Genomic DNA, 15,956 nt, shown 5'->3' on the forward strand with positions numbered 1-15,956 from the left:
AGTTCAGGGATACTTTTTTTAAAAAAATAATTTTATAAGTTGTTTGTCTTTGCTTCTCAGTTTGTGTTATTTTATGCACTGTGACTTGTTATTTCTATTGATTATAGTTTAGTAATTATTTATTAAAATGGTTAAGAATTAATTTCTGTTTAATTGTTATTTGCTGATATTTAATTTTATTGTGTACTATTATATTCTAATGGATCGTTGAATATTACTTTATTTGGTATGTTGTTTAGTTTAAAGTTGTTTTTATTGTAAGGTTTTTGCATTGGACCAGATTGTTAGAAGGTGTGCGATCTTGCTTTTCTTCAGCTTGTAAACTAATATAGAAAGGTGGCATACAAACTAAAAGTGAAATGAAAAATTAAAGTAGCAGAAAAAGATTTTGTATACTAGACACCCCCTTATGTTAAAGCATACTCTCCACAATTCCTGGTGATGTGACTCTGCTTCCAGAAGTGATCCAGATCTATCATGGGATTTACAAATGACTGAAACATTTGTGTTAAGTTGCTAGCAAAATGGCATATTTTACATATACAGTGGTACCTCGGGTTAAGAACTTAATTCGTTCTGGAGGTCTGTTCTTAACCTGAAACTATTCTTAACCTGAGGTACCACTTTAGCTAATGGGGCCCCCCCACTGCCACTGTGCCACCACCACGCGATTTCTGTTCTCATCCTGAAGCAAAGTTCTTAAGCCGAGGTACTATTTCTGGGTTAGCGGAGTCTGTAATCTGAAGCGCCTGTAACCTGAGGTACCACTGTACAAAGAGCCCCACATTCAATTCCCAGTATCTCTAGATAAGCCTAGGAAGTCTACTGGCCTGAAATGATGGAGAACCACTGCCAGTAAATGTAGGCTAGCCTTCTCTTACCAAGTGTCCTCCAGGTGCTTTAAACTATAGTTCCAACCATCCCTGATCATTTGGCTGGAGAGCATCCAAAAATCTGAAGAGCACCAGCTCTAATGTGGTGCAGACAATGCTGATCTAGAGACCATTGACCCAACTTTGTACAAGACAGCTTTGTATGTAAGTTAAGGGTGACCAAGATCATTATCTTTCATTTTATATGACAGTATACAATTTGTATAGAAATACTTGGTGGAGCAACCAATTTTTCTTTGCAGTTTCGCTTGTCAAATAGTTGTTGTTGTTGTTGGGTTTTATTTGCAGTTTTTAGAATACTAGAAAAAGGATCCCTGCAGAAATAACCATGACATTTGGGCTTTCCACTGAATAATGCTCTACTTGTTCTTTTTTCACTTCAGCTACTCTTGTGCCATTAATGATCTATTCCAGAATCATTATGGGCTACTACTGGGCAGGTTTTTTTGTTTTTTTGCAAAAGCTGCCATTCCTGATTTATCAGATTGACTTGTATGAATAACTGCTTTATAAAACAGTTACTTGCCAGGGGCTCATTTTTTCTCTCAAAACACTTACCTGAACTCAGGATAGTGTGGAGACAGCTTGGGCTCCAGAGCAGGGGATAGGTCTCTCTTGCCAGAAGTTTGAACTGATTGCTTGCAGAATTTTCTTCTTCTTCCTCCCATTGCTCCATCTGTTTCAGCTCATCTCACCATCCTTTTCTCCCCCCAAGGCGCCCCCTCCCAGACAAAGAGCCCAAGGGCCACAGGCTACACACCCACTAGAGACACAAAAATACAGAAGTCCCAAACGCTGATACTCTCAACTGTTTTTTGTAAAGATATGCTGCCTACAGATTAGTGTACCTGTGCCATCGAAAACTTGAGAGCCAGACTTACGTTTCCTACAAAATAGGTTGAGCTGTCTTTGACCAAATTGTTGGGTAAGTAGTGTAATGGCAATTCTATCACTATGCAAAGAGCACATGTTGTGGGCAAGAGGGTCAGAGAACAATTACTATTTTCAGCACTACAGGAAAATTCCCCAAAGTGGTATGATCAGAATGAAAGTACATGCATCTATAATTGATATCAATGAAGAACTACCATGACCCACTAGCACTGTTCTAAGATGGTACACTCAGTATTACCGTGAACAGATTATCAACCAAATCACTACAATCACTATTTAATATTAATAAAAGGGTCTCCTCGTTTTACTATGCTAAAAAAGAAAATTAGAAAGTCCAAAAAAGTGAAGAGAAACACAGAGGAACAGGCTAGAAGAATATTTTTATGGAACTCTGATGTCTTGTCTTCTACCTCGATCAATCAATAGTCCTAACTATTGATTCTAGTAGTTTCGTTCTGGCATTTTGGGGGGTGTAGAAGATGGTTCTCACAATTGTAACTTTGCTTAGAAGGATTACAGATGCGGCCCAGAAATAAAACAATTCAAGCTTAAGGAACTACCATGTGGTTGCTAAAACCATACCAACCCAAGCTTCATTGCCATTCCACATAAGCTCACGTACCGCAGATGGAATGGTCTGACTGATGAGGAAATAACACCATATATGAAACCATATAGTTAAAATATATAGTGGTGCTAATGTCAGGCCTTTTTACCTTTCTAGGTACTCTCATGCACAGTAATGCATGATCCATCTTAATTAAAGTTAAACCTTTAACATTCTAGTATGTGGTATTTATCAATAAGGATGGTAAAAGCACCAAAAGCTTGTTTACTTCCACGAGAAGACTCCATGGGTAAAGGAAAGTTGTGTTCATTTGAAACCAGTAAGCTGTTTGCCATAATTCCAGATAAACCAAATAACATACTTCAACATTTTATTTCTAGACACCATGAAGTGTTTTCTGAAATGTCACATTAAATTTTTATCAACAAGCCAATATACCGTATTTTTCGCCCCATAGGGTGCACCGGCCCATAGGGTGCACCGAGGTTTTTCTGGAGGGGGGAAATAAAGAAACACCCCCCCAGGCTCGGGGTTGGGGCGGGGGAAGCCCGAGCTTCCCCCGACCCCAGAACAGGCTGCTATCCGCAAGCCTAGGGAGCCCGGCGGGAACTCCCGCTGGGCTCCCCAGGCTTGCGGATATCTTCCTGAAGCCTGGAGAGCGAGAGGGGTCGGTGCGCACCAACCCCTCTCACTTTCCAGGCTTCAGCGAAAGCCTGCATTCGCCCCATAGGACACACACACATTTCCCCTTCATTTTTGGAGGGGGAAAAGTGCGTCCTATAGGGCAAAAAATACGGTAAGCAGCAGCTGGTAACCTCAGATATTTTCCTCAAGTTCCTTTTGAGTTCTCATAATCATCTTTCTTTACTTGAAAACTAGTGCTGGAATACTGAAACTACTTCTTATACATCAGCTGAAGATGTACCTATCTTTGCAGGCCTACAGTAATGATTGAGAGGTACTTGCTACTGAAGAGTTTGCAATTTCTGGACTTTTGTGTGTTTAAATGCTTCTATTTTGATATCTGGTTTATTCTATTGTTTCACGGACTTTGTATTATATGCTTACATTTTGCAACATTTTGCAACATATTGTTGCACGGACTTTGTATTATATGCTTACATTTTGCAACATATTGTCTGAGAACCTTTTATTAAGGTCTTTTAATTTCGTCATAGCTTTGGATCTGAAATCTCAAGACAAACATCTCCTACCTATAGGGAAATGTGAAAGACTGGAGGGAAACATGAACTCTCAATACATTCAAACCAAATGAACTGTTTCTGGTTTCAAAAAGTTTTATTTGTAAGAAAGGTATTACCTGTCCTGATAACCAGAACAATAACTTTTTGCCCAAAATTTAAAACAACTATTCACCTTTCCTTGAGATTTCAAGTTCATTTTTTTGAATTGAAAGTTGAAAACAAACCAGACAAATTATTTTCCTTCCATCTCAGCTAAACCTAAAGAAACTCAGTACAGTACCTTTGAATTGAGGTGGGCGGGAGACGAAAAAGCGATAAAATTTATAATGTACAAGTATAAAAATATGTTACTCAAGGTTCAGCATAATAATTTAATAGCTTTTTGCCGTTTTATAAGTATCTGGGAATGGAACAGATATGTGTCCTGCTCCTGTCACAAGAGGTAGGATGCCAGCATTTGGTACAACATTCCATGAAAGAGTCAATGTGATGTTTCTGTTGCCCCTGCAATTTGAACACAGTATTAGTAGAATCATTTGAATACTCTAAGCAGTGTACATTGCAATAAATGCTGCAGCATGCAGGACCATGTATGCCAGCATTAAGAATTCATTAATCTTATTTATCATACAATCCATTGGCCACATGCAAGGGACCAATTTTTCTCACCAAGAAACTATGACAATGATATTTATGATACTTTGCATCTTAAAAACATACCAAACTCTAGATGTGCTAACCTGCAGAAAGTGTCCTCAAAGAGATTACTGTTAAGCGTTGGAAGTGCTGCAGATCTCAATAGGACTTGAGAAAACTAATGTATTGAACCCTAAATCCAGAAGCAGAAGCAGTATAAAAAGTAGAAACTCTGTGAGCCCTTGTAAACCCTCTTTCTGGTTGCTGCTTTCCTTCCATCATTTCCAATGTTTCTTATATAAGAACCCTCTCCTAATATAACTGTTCCCCGTGCATCTTGCTCCCCATCCCCACCCTGCTCATTGCCTCATTCCTTGTGCTAATTGGTTTCATCTGCTTAGCTGCTGTAGGTTAGATTGTGCTTGCAGGTAATAAGCCGACTACTCCAAAGTTTCGACAGCTTCCAGCTGGCACAACCACAACATTAAATGTGGCTGCAAAAGACACAAGGGGAACTCAACTTTTGCACATAGTAAGTTATGTGAACTATGGCTGTTTGCAAAATGCGTTATATTGACAGAAAGCCTGTGATAAGAAAATGTTATTCCACTAAAAGAATGTAGATGACGACATGAGAGCATTCCTGAAGGTAAACATTCTCTCTGCTGACGAGTTCTCTCAGCTATATCACTGCGTATATATCACAAATACATAATCAAAACAAATACAGGAAGGGAATTTACTCACTTGAGACCATTTCCATCATCAAAGAAGAAGTATTTTGATTTCATGTCTTTCAACAGCAGCTTTGGGTTATCCCCTCTTAAAATAATTTTGTCCCAGAGGACAACCTGGTTCAAAGCCTGCAATTAAAGTTGCCATTAATCACTAAAAGGAATAGAAAATGGCAAAAATTTCTCATCAAGGAAGCTGAACATCGAGATAGCCATTCACACAGGGCTTGAGGGCTTTCTTTCAGTGATATTGTAAGAGTTGTAGGCTCAAAAGTAAACTGCATAGTAAAACATCGGCAAAAAAACATTGTAGCATTACAATAAAAAGAAGTAAACAGTTAATGAACTGCTTTTGGAAAAATTAACATGTAATAAAACAGACTTTGTTACTGTTATCAAGATTTGTATTGTGTGCATAGCTGATTAGTAATTCAGAGCTATGACTGTGCACCACATAGATTGAGAACTGCAGCCCACTTCCCCAAAATGCCAATCTCACATAAGGTGTTACTAAAATAAATGGAAATTGGAATAAACTAGTATTTCCAGCCTATTTACATGTTTTCTGCAGAGGACTTGGTGGATCTATCTAGCAAGAAGCACAAAATATGAGTGGCAATGTTTCACTGTTTGCCTTCTTTCAGTTTACAGAGACCCTGTTATCACACCACATTAAACCACAGATGGAAACAAACTATTCTTTAATGTAAATATACATTTGCACTTGTGCGCTGAAAAGTTTTGCTCTGCTCCTCTTCTACCACTCATGCTGTGCTGCTGGGAAACAAGACAATCCACCTTGTTACATGAATCTGGGCTCATGGTTCACCCTTTCACCACAAGCAATAAGCCAAGGACCTTGAGTACTGCTCATGGTTTGTTTGGAGAGAAACTGCAAACACAGATTTGCCCATCATGACAAGTCAAAATCTGACTTGTTTCCCAGAGGCATTGCAGCAGCAAGAACAGGAGAGAAGCAAAGTGAGAATTTTTCAGTAGAGTGCACTAGCAAGCTCCTCGTTCACATTAGACCATAGCTGGTTTTCTATGGTTTTGCGTGATGCGTGAACCAGGCCAGAGACTGATGAAGCAATCAGAAGAATATAATAAGCAGCAGATAATTATAGATTGTGCAATGATCCAAGAAGCCAGAGCATCACTATTCCATCCATATAATTTGTAACTAGCACAATCATGAATACACAGGCATGTTTTTGAAGTTTTTTAGGCAAGGTCTGAGGAATTAAAGAGTGGTAACATACAAATTTCAATGTAGTGCCCACTTAAATATTCTACAAACATCAGTGGCACAGTTGCTGTATCAGGATCAGACAGCCATGAGTACATTCGTAGAAGCAGACATTAGAAGGTGCTGGGGACTTTATAACACTAAACATTTGAAAACCAAAGTGTTCCCCTTTCTACAAAGACAACTATGCGAAAAAGATTTCAGATCTGCATCTAAGCTGGAGATATCAATTACCTGCAAACTTTTAGAATATAGAAACACTTTCCAACTTTTGCCAAACATTCATTTTTGTTTGGGTTATTTCTGCTGGGAAGCTGAGTACAGCTGGTTTAAACTGGTTTTGTTGTCCTGTCTGTCAAGGTCAAGCTGACTATGATAGTCAGGCTAGGAGGAGCCTGGCTCTCACTCACTTACTCTTTCTATCTCTCTTTGTTCTAGTGTTTTGTTTCTGTATGCTACACAGTGGCACCTTGGTTTTCAAACTTAATCCATTCCGGAAGACCATTCGACTTCTGAAACCCAAAGCATTTACTTCCGGAAGCATTTACTTACAGAAAACTCAAAATGGAAGCCACATTTCCTGTTCAATTTCCGAGGCGCGTTTGAAAACCAAAGCAGTTACTTCCGGGTTTTCAGCGTTCAAAACCAAAACATTTGACTTCCGAGACGTTAAAAAACCAATGTACCATTGTAGTGTTAAGGTTTAGTCTTATGATAAATATTGCAAGTTTTATTGTAAGTGCTGCAACTGGATTTTTATAAACTGTGCGAAACCTGAATGTATTGGATTTGTGACCATTGTGCTCACTTGCCTCAGTAGCAGTAAAAGCTCTGCTGAATGAAGTACAATTGCCTCTGGTCTATTGGGGGGGGGGGGAGGGACTCTGCTACGCGTTTAAGTTTTTTGCTGCTCCCCCTTCGTGAGTCGACAGAAATAACTATACAATTAGTATGCATTTCCATTTAACCAATTTACAAGTTATACTTACATTGTTCTTTGTTGAATATTCTGCTGATAAATACAGAAATAATTGTTTCACATTCCAGTCAAATATACTGTGCAGATGTGTGAACGTTAAGGAACATATTTTGTTTCAAATTTTGAATATTTTCAAAAACATTCATTCAGTGCAGATCAACTATCCAAGCATTTTAAAGCAGAAATGTTCTATTCAGAAGGCATTTCTCAACTTAAGGCTTTTCTCTGTGATAAACAACATATTAACTGAGGATTCATGACATTTTAATTTTTGTAGATCAAGACCAGCAGCTTTACTTTTGTAAAAAAAGAAAACTGCTAAAGGTTCTTATTTTTGTGTTGGGGGAATACGAAACAGAAAGGAAGGGGTCATCACCCAGCATTTCCAAATCTATTTAACTCCCCAGCATTCTTCCATGAGTCCCAATTCTTATTTCTTTTTTTAAAAAAATATTCAAAATGAAATGGATTATTCATATTATTTCAAATAAACAATTTTTGCTCATTTTAAAACATTTTTATTCCACATTACCTTAGATGCTGCTTACAATCAATAAAAGAAATACTATCAGATACTGGTATTAAATAGGTAATAGAATATATGCATGTCAGTCCTGTTTATTCCAGCTATAGGACTGAGAAATTTGGGATTTTGAAGAAGCAAAGCCGAAGTCTCTTACGTACTAGAGTTCTAGGCCAGTATCCAATGACTAGTACAACTAGTTCAGTTTTCATATTTGTGTAACCCAAACAGCATTTCCTTATTCTACATAGCAAACTACAGATGAAGCTGAAGGGACTTTCTAATATGACACTGAGTATGCTGTTTCAAGACAAGAAATCCCACTGGGATAATGAAAACACTTAGGGCAGGCCTGCATAACGTAGGGTCTGTGTGCAAATTGCAGTTCCCTGGGGAAACTTCTAACTGAAACACTTGTCCACTGTTGTTTTCACTCTTTATGGAAACACCTGCAGATTGCAGGTGCCTGAAAATAGCAAGGGTGGGCGCTCAGCTGCTTCCTGGACTCAGGGCTGCATGGCTGAGTTTGTGCCAGTTTTCCTGTCCTGTTTCAACCAGGCAGCCATACTAGGCAATGAGAGGGGGTAGGACCAGCAGCAGAGCAAAAAGCAAGACTGGAGGGAAAGGATGTGGGTGAAAAGAGAGGAAGGGGGGCACACAATTTGGTGAGGAGAGAAAACAGGGAGAGTTGTGACAGAGAGAAAGCAAAGCAAAAATAATGGGCAAGAAAATAAGGGTTAACAAAATGTGGTATTGTTTTCCATGAATAACTTTGTGGCATGGTCCCCTTCTGTTTTTGTTTTGTTTTTTAATGTAAATATTTGTGTTCAGAGTATCCATGGTTAGCTTTAACCATCTTTTAACACCAGATTTATAAATTGGTTTGCAAATACTTGGCAACCTTCAGTAATGCAACACCATAGCGCTAAAAGGGAAGGAAGGGGAATTCACCACTGAGATAAGAGAAGTGTGCAAGCTGGTAGCCCACTCAACCATGGTTAAGTAATCAGGCGTGTTACATCAGCACCACGCTAAAGAATCAGGTATCATTATGACATTAATAACAATGCTGTAGTTGAGAAAACACTCCAATATAAACCAAACATTCTAGCCTTAAATATCTGTATCATGTATTCTCCATTCTCAGCTTTTGTTAGAAGTAGCTTCAAAGTATAGATTTTTTGTTTTCTCACCCTCTAGTAATCAGTACTTAAAAACAGGATTTATTCTGAAGCTCTACAAATTTTTATGAAGGATATCTGCAGTAATGTCAAAAGTAATGATTCCAAGGTCACTTCTTTCTCCAGGTCCAGTGAAGTCTTCTACATTTTTCCTAAAAACACACAAAAAACCACATTATTCAAACTTATTTGCAGCTGGCATAAGATAATATTAGTGTCTTCAGAGAAAGGATACTCTTTTTCAGTGGAAAAAAAATGGGAAACATAGACGGTGCTGAGGCTGGTCCCTTGTAACAAAATGTAGAATGAACAATAATGTCAGGGGCTCAGGAGCAGAGACACAGGGGAGAGAGGAAACGGAGAGTGAAGGGGAGGAATCTGAGGGCAGTTTAGGGGAGTATGACAGTGGCCCGAGAGATTCCATGAGCTTCTCCAGTGATTCAGAAGATTCCCAGAGGGGAGCGCCGGTGGCCAGGGCGAGGGGGGTCCCAGGGGGGACACACCAGAAGCAAGGGGCCAGCGGGGACTCCCAAAGCAGCAGTGAGAGATCAGGACCAGTTCCCCCACCAGAGCGGAGTGGGGGGGAGGAGTCCCATGAATCAGGGCCAGCGTCTTCTCCAGTAGGGAGAGAAAATGAGTCAGGGCTGGCCACGCCTCCATCGGAGAGTGAGGGAACGGAGGGGAAGTCAGGTCCAGATACCCCCCCACCGAGGGGGGAAGCAGTGACAGGAGCAGTGAAACTGTCAGAAGGAAGGTTGCCGGCTGGGCGCGGGCGCCAAGTTCAAATGTACAGGCGCGCGGGACAGCTGGAAGCCCGGATTGGGAGCCAGGTCCTAAAGCACGCCGGAGGCAGGGGGAAGAATCCGGGGACTCAGCATCAGAAGAGTCCAGAAAGGGCAACACCCCAGCAGGCAGACGGACCCAGAGGAGGAAAGAACAGAGGAAGAGGTGGAGCAAGGCTAGAGTCTTAAACTGGTGTCTGGGGGAAGGAGATTCAGACAGAGCTTCAGCGGTCTAGCGTTGAGACGTAGAGCTGCACGCCATGACTCTGAAATCGTAACTGAACTTCAATAAAGAGTTTTGTATATAAGAACGAACTGGTGTTGGTCCTTTGTGAGCTGGGACCTTGGGCAGCCCTGACAAATAATAATTACAGTTTAAATATACTTCCTGAAGTTGACTTATCTTAGAATCCAAGCCAATAACTTAACTTGGATATTTTAAACATGCATATCTAAACATTCTCCAAAATTTGGAAAAATTAAAAGTTTTAAACAAATATTCCCTTAGAGAATGCAAATGTTCTGTAAGTCATAAATAAAGTATTATGGCTACACAAATGTCTACAGGGTTGTGTTTGGAGGATTCCACTGTTGAAGTAGCAAGGCCAGCTTATTTGTAATAAGGAAGTTACTTTGTGCCAGAGGGCAAATGGGAGGACCCCCTCCCTCACCTGGCTGGTAGTGAGAAGACAAAAGCTATAGTGAGAGAAAACAAAATAAAAAAATTCCTTCCAGTAGCACCTTAAAGACCAACTAAGTTAGTTCTTGGTATGAGCTTTCGTGTGCATGCACACTTCTTTAGATATAGTGAGAGAGTGAGAGCTGTGCTAGAAGCAAGCAGAAGTCATGCCTGATTTCTGCTGGAATCCAAGGCTGTGAATATGGGAGAAGACCTTCTGGGATGTTAATGCTGTGAGTCCCTCCATCATAGGGGGGGAGTGTAGATAAACCAGACATCCTAAAGACATCAGTCAGTCTCTACCGTCCCTAGGAATGAGGAAACCAAACCCTGGGCAAGAGCCTGGAACGCTCACACCGCTCAGACATTGGGGTGGCGTGCAACATTATGCAGGGCAGCAGAAGGGAACTTAGGAGCTGGGCAAGAAATTTAGGCAAAAGTGAGCCAAGTGAATGTCACCTGTGATTTCAATAATGTATAGGCTACATAATTTGATTTCCTTTACCTTACGAGTTATACTTATCATAGCCATTGTGCGATGATGACATTTGGCAACTAATGTTAATGTTCTTGCCAAGAGGCACAATGCGAGAGAACACCAGCACAAATCTAATTCTCCATGCACTGCCATGCTTTTATTCATGAAGAGCAGTCACATTTAGCACATTTTAATAGCACAGAGTAAGATGTTTGAAGCCGATAATTTACCACATTCAGCTGAGATGTTCCTACTTAGCTCCAAATGCACCAAGGAACGTAAAATCAGCACCACAAATGATGCACGGCAATCTATGAAACCTCAGAGCAACACCAATCAGCAGTGCTGAGAGCAGGACTTGTGTTTGTCAGAACAGCACGGGAATTTGCTGTAAAACAACACTGCCCCCCCCCAACTGCATGGAAACAGGCATATGCTTGGCAATATGCTGCCAGGGCAACAGCCACTGACGTGTGCTAAACCCAATAGCCGAGTTGCCTTTCTATGTACACCCTGGAGGGAGCCTGCCAGAGGGCGGACACTACAGCACCAGAGAGTTCGTGGTGCTCGCTCATTGGCTCGCACAAAGGGGAAATGAGAGAACAGGAAGGAAAGGTCTACTGTTCTGAGACCCATAATCGACAAAGAGAAAAGGGAATCCAAACTTAGGTGATAACACAGAGAACAACGGGCGATTATTGCAGGATCAATAATACACAACGCTTTTATCCGTCCTCAGTGACAACCCCATTTAACACGAACATTCCATTGTGCGACTTATTTGCAGCAGGGATGGGACTGATGGGGGGGGGGGAGAATAATAATAATTGCAGGGAGGTGGGGTAAGTGTAATACACATCAGCCACTGCCATGGGCGCACACAAAGACATCCTGATAAGTTATGCCCCCGCCCCAAATCACTTCGAGGACCACAGGTTAATATTAATGGAGCGAAGGCAGATGGCTCGTTGCAAAACGTTTTGCACATGAGGGATGCTCCACAAGGGGGGGGGGCATGGATTTTTTTTTGGGGGGGGGGTGAAGGGAGAATACTTCGAAGCAAGTCAGGCTTCGCCTTCTTCACCCCAATCTCCTCACCCCACATCCTTGCTGAGAAAGGGGGGAGAAGGGGAACCTTTTCCGCCCACTACTCGAAAGACTTCGAGGAGGGGCGGATGAGGCTCAGCACCCAGGAGCAAGAGGAGGAGGAGGAGGAGGAAGAGGAAGAGAGGACCCCCAACCCTGCCCTCGCCCCTCACTCACAGCATGACCCGCGAGACGGCGATGCTGACGGGCACCGTGCGCTCTTTGAAGGCGGTGGTGATGAAGCAGCCGAAGGTCAGCGCCGCCATCACGCTCAGCGAGAAGGCGAAGAGAGAGTTGGCGCGGGTCAGGACGGTGTTCATCTCCCCCGCCGGCCGCTCCGGCCTTCACCACACACAAACCCGCTCGCTCGCTCGCTCGCTCCGGCCCTCTTCGCCAGTCGCCCCACCCGCCTCAAGCGCGCCGGCAGGACCAGCGAGCGAGCCTCGGGCGGCGGGGAAGCGGACGCAGGAGGAGGGGGGGGAGCTGCCGCTGCCGCCACTGCCGCGCTGCGTGGCTGAAAGGGAAAAGAAGGAGGCCCGAAACGGCCGCCGAAAAGCCGAGCCCGCCCAGTCGCCCGCGCGAGGAGGAGCCCAGCCAGCGTCCCGGCGCCTCCCTGCCTGCCTGCCTCCTGCCCGCCCCCCTTCCCTCCGCCCTAGCTCGGCCTGCCCGGAAGTTCCATCCGCCTCGAAGAGTCGCTTCCGCCCGCCGCCGCCGCCGCCAGAAAAAAGGAGAGATAAAAAAGGGCAGAGTGATAGTAGGGGAACCACCTTCTGGCATGGAATGGGGATTCCAATAGAATAGTCGGAGCGTCACGGCGTGTCCGCGCGCGAGTGAACGGAGAACAGCGGCCGAAGGGCAGGAAAGCGGCTACCTTCGCCTCTTCTGCAGCGCGAGGGGTGTGTGTGTGTGTGTGTGTGTGTGTGTGTGTGTGTGTGTTGGGGCGCCTCTTTCGTGGCATTTGCCATTCAAGGTGGATGTCTACTCAGAAGTAAACCCCACTGAGCTCAATAGGGCTTGTGCGTTTAGAGATCGCAAGTCCTAGTTATATGGACATTAGCAACATTGGCTTATCTGCATATCTTGTTTTGTACTGTAATCGTTCTGCCTGCATCTTGATGACATGCCTCATCTGTGTAGTACCGCGATGGAAACCTTTGCGGGTGAGGTTTCATTTCGCTAATAAAGATTGCTTTAAAAAAAAAAAAAAAAAGACAATAGGTTTTTAAAAACAAACTTTTCTTAGAGAGTTATTTAAGTCATTATTAACTTCCGCCACCGCCTGCACTGTGGAGATTGTGAGGTTTGCTCCCATGAGAATGCACTGAGCTGTGATACAGGATTGTGATATAAATCACTTTCATCATCATCACCATCATTATTATTATTATTATTCAGGTACAATCCACCCATTTGCAGCTACTCCGAAGTTGAATAAATTGTGGCAAAGTGATAATGAGTCCAAATCAGCACCGTGAGAGCGGACTATAGTAAACTCTCACTATAGCTCTCAGCTACCCCATCTTCAGGGAGGGGGGCAATGAGCAATGGATATTTTGAAGGGCATTTTTAAAACTCTTCTTTAAAATAAAATAACCCACAGAAGACTTGACGTTGGAGAAACGTAAAACTTAGTCCTTCCTTCTAGAGGAGGACGCGCGTTGCTCCCAAATCACTGCACCGAAAAAAACCGGAACATCTCCCTTGTTGCTGCCTTATGAGCAACTGCCTTGTTACCACTGAAGGTAAATAGTCAAGCGGTCAAAAATAGCCAGGAAATCCGGTCTGCAGGCAAAGGAACAGTCTAAACTCCCTTATGGTTGTCTCCTCTTCTATATAACCCGCTGCTAGTCGCCGCAGGCAGCGAGTGCCGCCTGACGGCTGTCTGCTAAAAAAGCAGCTTTTCCAATCCACCTATGAACTGATCCGTATGGAGGAAAGTCGAGCTTCTACACACGGAAATACAATGCAGTGCCTTGCCCCTTAACAAGCTCTTCAAGTGACAAGGCTTATGGGTCAGTTCCTTCATGGTGCCTGAAAGCTCTCACTTGGGGGCTGGGGAGTGTGTGTTTTAATTCAATATTTTTGACATCATGGCTAGGATCTAAGAAAAGCAGGAACTAGTTTAATAAACCAGTGCAAAATCTGTTTGCTTTAAACACCAGCTCCCCATGCGGGTTTGGGTTTTATTTTAATTACAAGTTTCAAAGTAATTTGGTTTGGAGGAGGAACTTTTCAAAGAGGCGAGGTTAAAAATTCCACTGAATTAAATTAGATCCTAGAATATTTTTACTAACTTACCTGCAATATGTGGCTCCTAAAGATACAGGGAAATGGCTCATCTATATCATATTAGCAACCAGTAATGATTCTTTATGCAAAAAGCAGAGGCAGGGGAAATAGCTCCCATTTAAGAGAACGTACATCAAGGATAGCAAAATCCCCTGGCTTTTATGTGAACAACATGGCAGGCAAAAGAGGCAGAGATCTGAATGGGCAGTATGCAATAATTTTGAAATAATAAATAGTGGAAGATGAGATGTTCACCTTTCTGTTTAAGAGAATATGTGATCATCGAGTTTCCACAAATTAAGATGATCCTGAGCTGTGTATAATTTCTTAAATAATGCGTGTTTTTCTTCCTTAAGTAATTGTTTATGGATTTATTTGTTTTTTTCTTGACAACTTTAATGGTTATTTACCACCTATTATTACTATTTTATGTATGTTGGCTTGGCTTCTTAATTAGGACTATTTGTGTTCTTTTTGTAGTAATATTTTATTTATTAATTTGCCACCATTTATTAAGTAAATGCTTCATCTGAACTGTTAGAATTGGTCGTCATTTTTAACATTTCTTTTGCTAAGCTGACAGAAAGGGAATGTCAGGGGCAAAAGAGAGGAAGGACCCAAGACTCAAACCCATGCTGAAACATCACAGATCAGTTTCTTTGCCATTCAGCTCCAGTAGCATCAGACAAGCATCGGGGGGGGGGGGCACAGAGTCTGTAGGAGGAGCATGGCTTGTTGCAATAGGGCTTTTTTTACGTTTCACATACAAGACATCCCTAGTTTGAATCCAGGAACCCTAGGAAAACATGAAGGGTTTTGAATGGCACTGAAGCCATTCACCTGGCTCCTGCATGGCCCAACCAGCTTTTGGTCCACTCTCTTGCATCCCACATAACTCCTCCCACTTTTCTGATAGGCCAGCTCTGCTAGGAAACATCTTCATAAGCTTCACTGATGCTCCCCTTATCCTTAGCCAACTGCCTCATAGACCCTGATGGCAACACCCACCCACCTGTGCACCCTTGAGAGGCCTACCTGAGTGAGCAAAAGTAGAGAGCCCACTGCCCCTGAGGTTATCACACTGCCTCTCTCCTCCCTAGGGCCATCAGAAGCCAAGCCAAATTAGGCCTCCTCTCCTCCATTATTTAGTGGCCTTTCCTCATAAGCTCAAAAGTTGGATCTCTCTCTCCAAAAGTTGGATCTCCAACAGCCTTTTTACCTGCCGTTTTGTCTGTAGCGACTCCTTCGCTGGAGGCTGGCTCTTCCCTGACCCTGTCTTGGAGAACGTTTTCCCTCTCATGCACTCCTTTTCCCGCTCATGCACTGCCAATCATGTTACCAAGCAGCAGCTGTGCTGGGCTTTGTGTTTGTTTTGTGCTGCCAGACATTTCTAACCTCGTGACTAGTTCATGTGGCAGTTTTTTCCTTCTGCCTAGAGCCTTTCCATGCACGATTGTTTCTCCATTTCGTTCTCCCTGACTTCTCACTGTTAATCTCAAGTGTTGTAAACAGGCCAGGTGGGATGTTTTGAGAATGGGTAGCATAATTAGCCTGCGTTTGTCCTCCCTGTGACCTTGCATATCTCAGAGTGCCTTTTGCTTCACCATATGTAGGTAAGCTCTGTTGGTTACTTCCCCTTTTGATCTGGCAGCAGCGGCATGCCTGTCACAGCTACTGCTTTGGGATGGAATTCTGCAAACAGCTGTCAGATAAGAGATAGATTGGTGTACTGGCTGGCGATATCACAAAGGCACTGAAGCTGCCACCCACCTCTGCGGCT

The 15,956-nt window shown here is 42.7% G+C and overlaps 1 protein-coding gene across 1 annotated transcript; it reads right to left on the reverse strand.

The window, feature by feature from the left end:
• Positions 1 to 3,917: 3,917 nt before the first annotated feature.
• On the reverse strand, positions 3,918 to 12,494 carry SPCS3 (signal peptidase complex subunit 3). The gene is made up of 5 exons (XM_081875518.1): positions 12,065 to 12,494; positions 8,939 to 9,014; positions 7,169 to 7,243; positions 4,944 to 5,059; positions 3,918 to 4,064 (listed from the first exon to the last, which is right to left on the reverse strand). Exons 1-5 carry the CDS (start codon positions 12,205 to 12,207, stop codon positions 3,932 to 3,934), a joined length of 543 nt encoding a protein of 180 aa, XP_081731644.1. The 5' UTR covers positions 12,208 to 12,494; the 3' UTR covers positions 3,918 to 3,931.
• Between the last annotated feature and the right edge of the window lie 3,462 nt (positions 12,495 to 15,956).

Source organism: Podarcis erhardii (assembly GCF_964252035.2).
Source record: "Podarcis erhardii genome assembly, chromosome: 9".
Taxonomy (NCBI): Eukaryota; Metazoa; Chordata; class Lepidosauria; order Squamata; family Lacertidae; genus Podarcis; species Podarcis erhardii.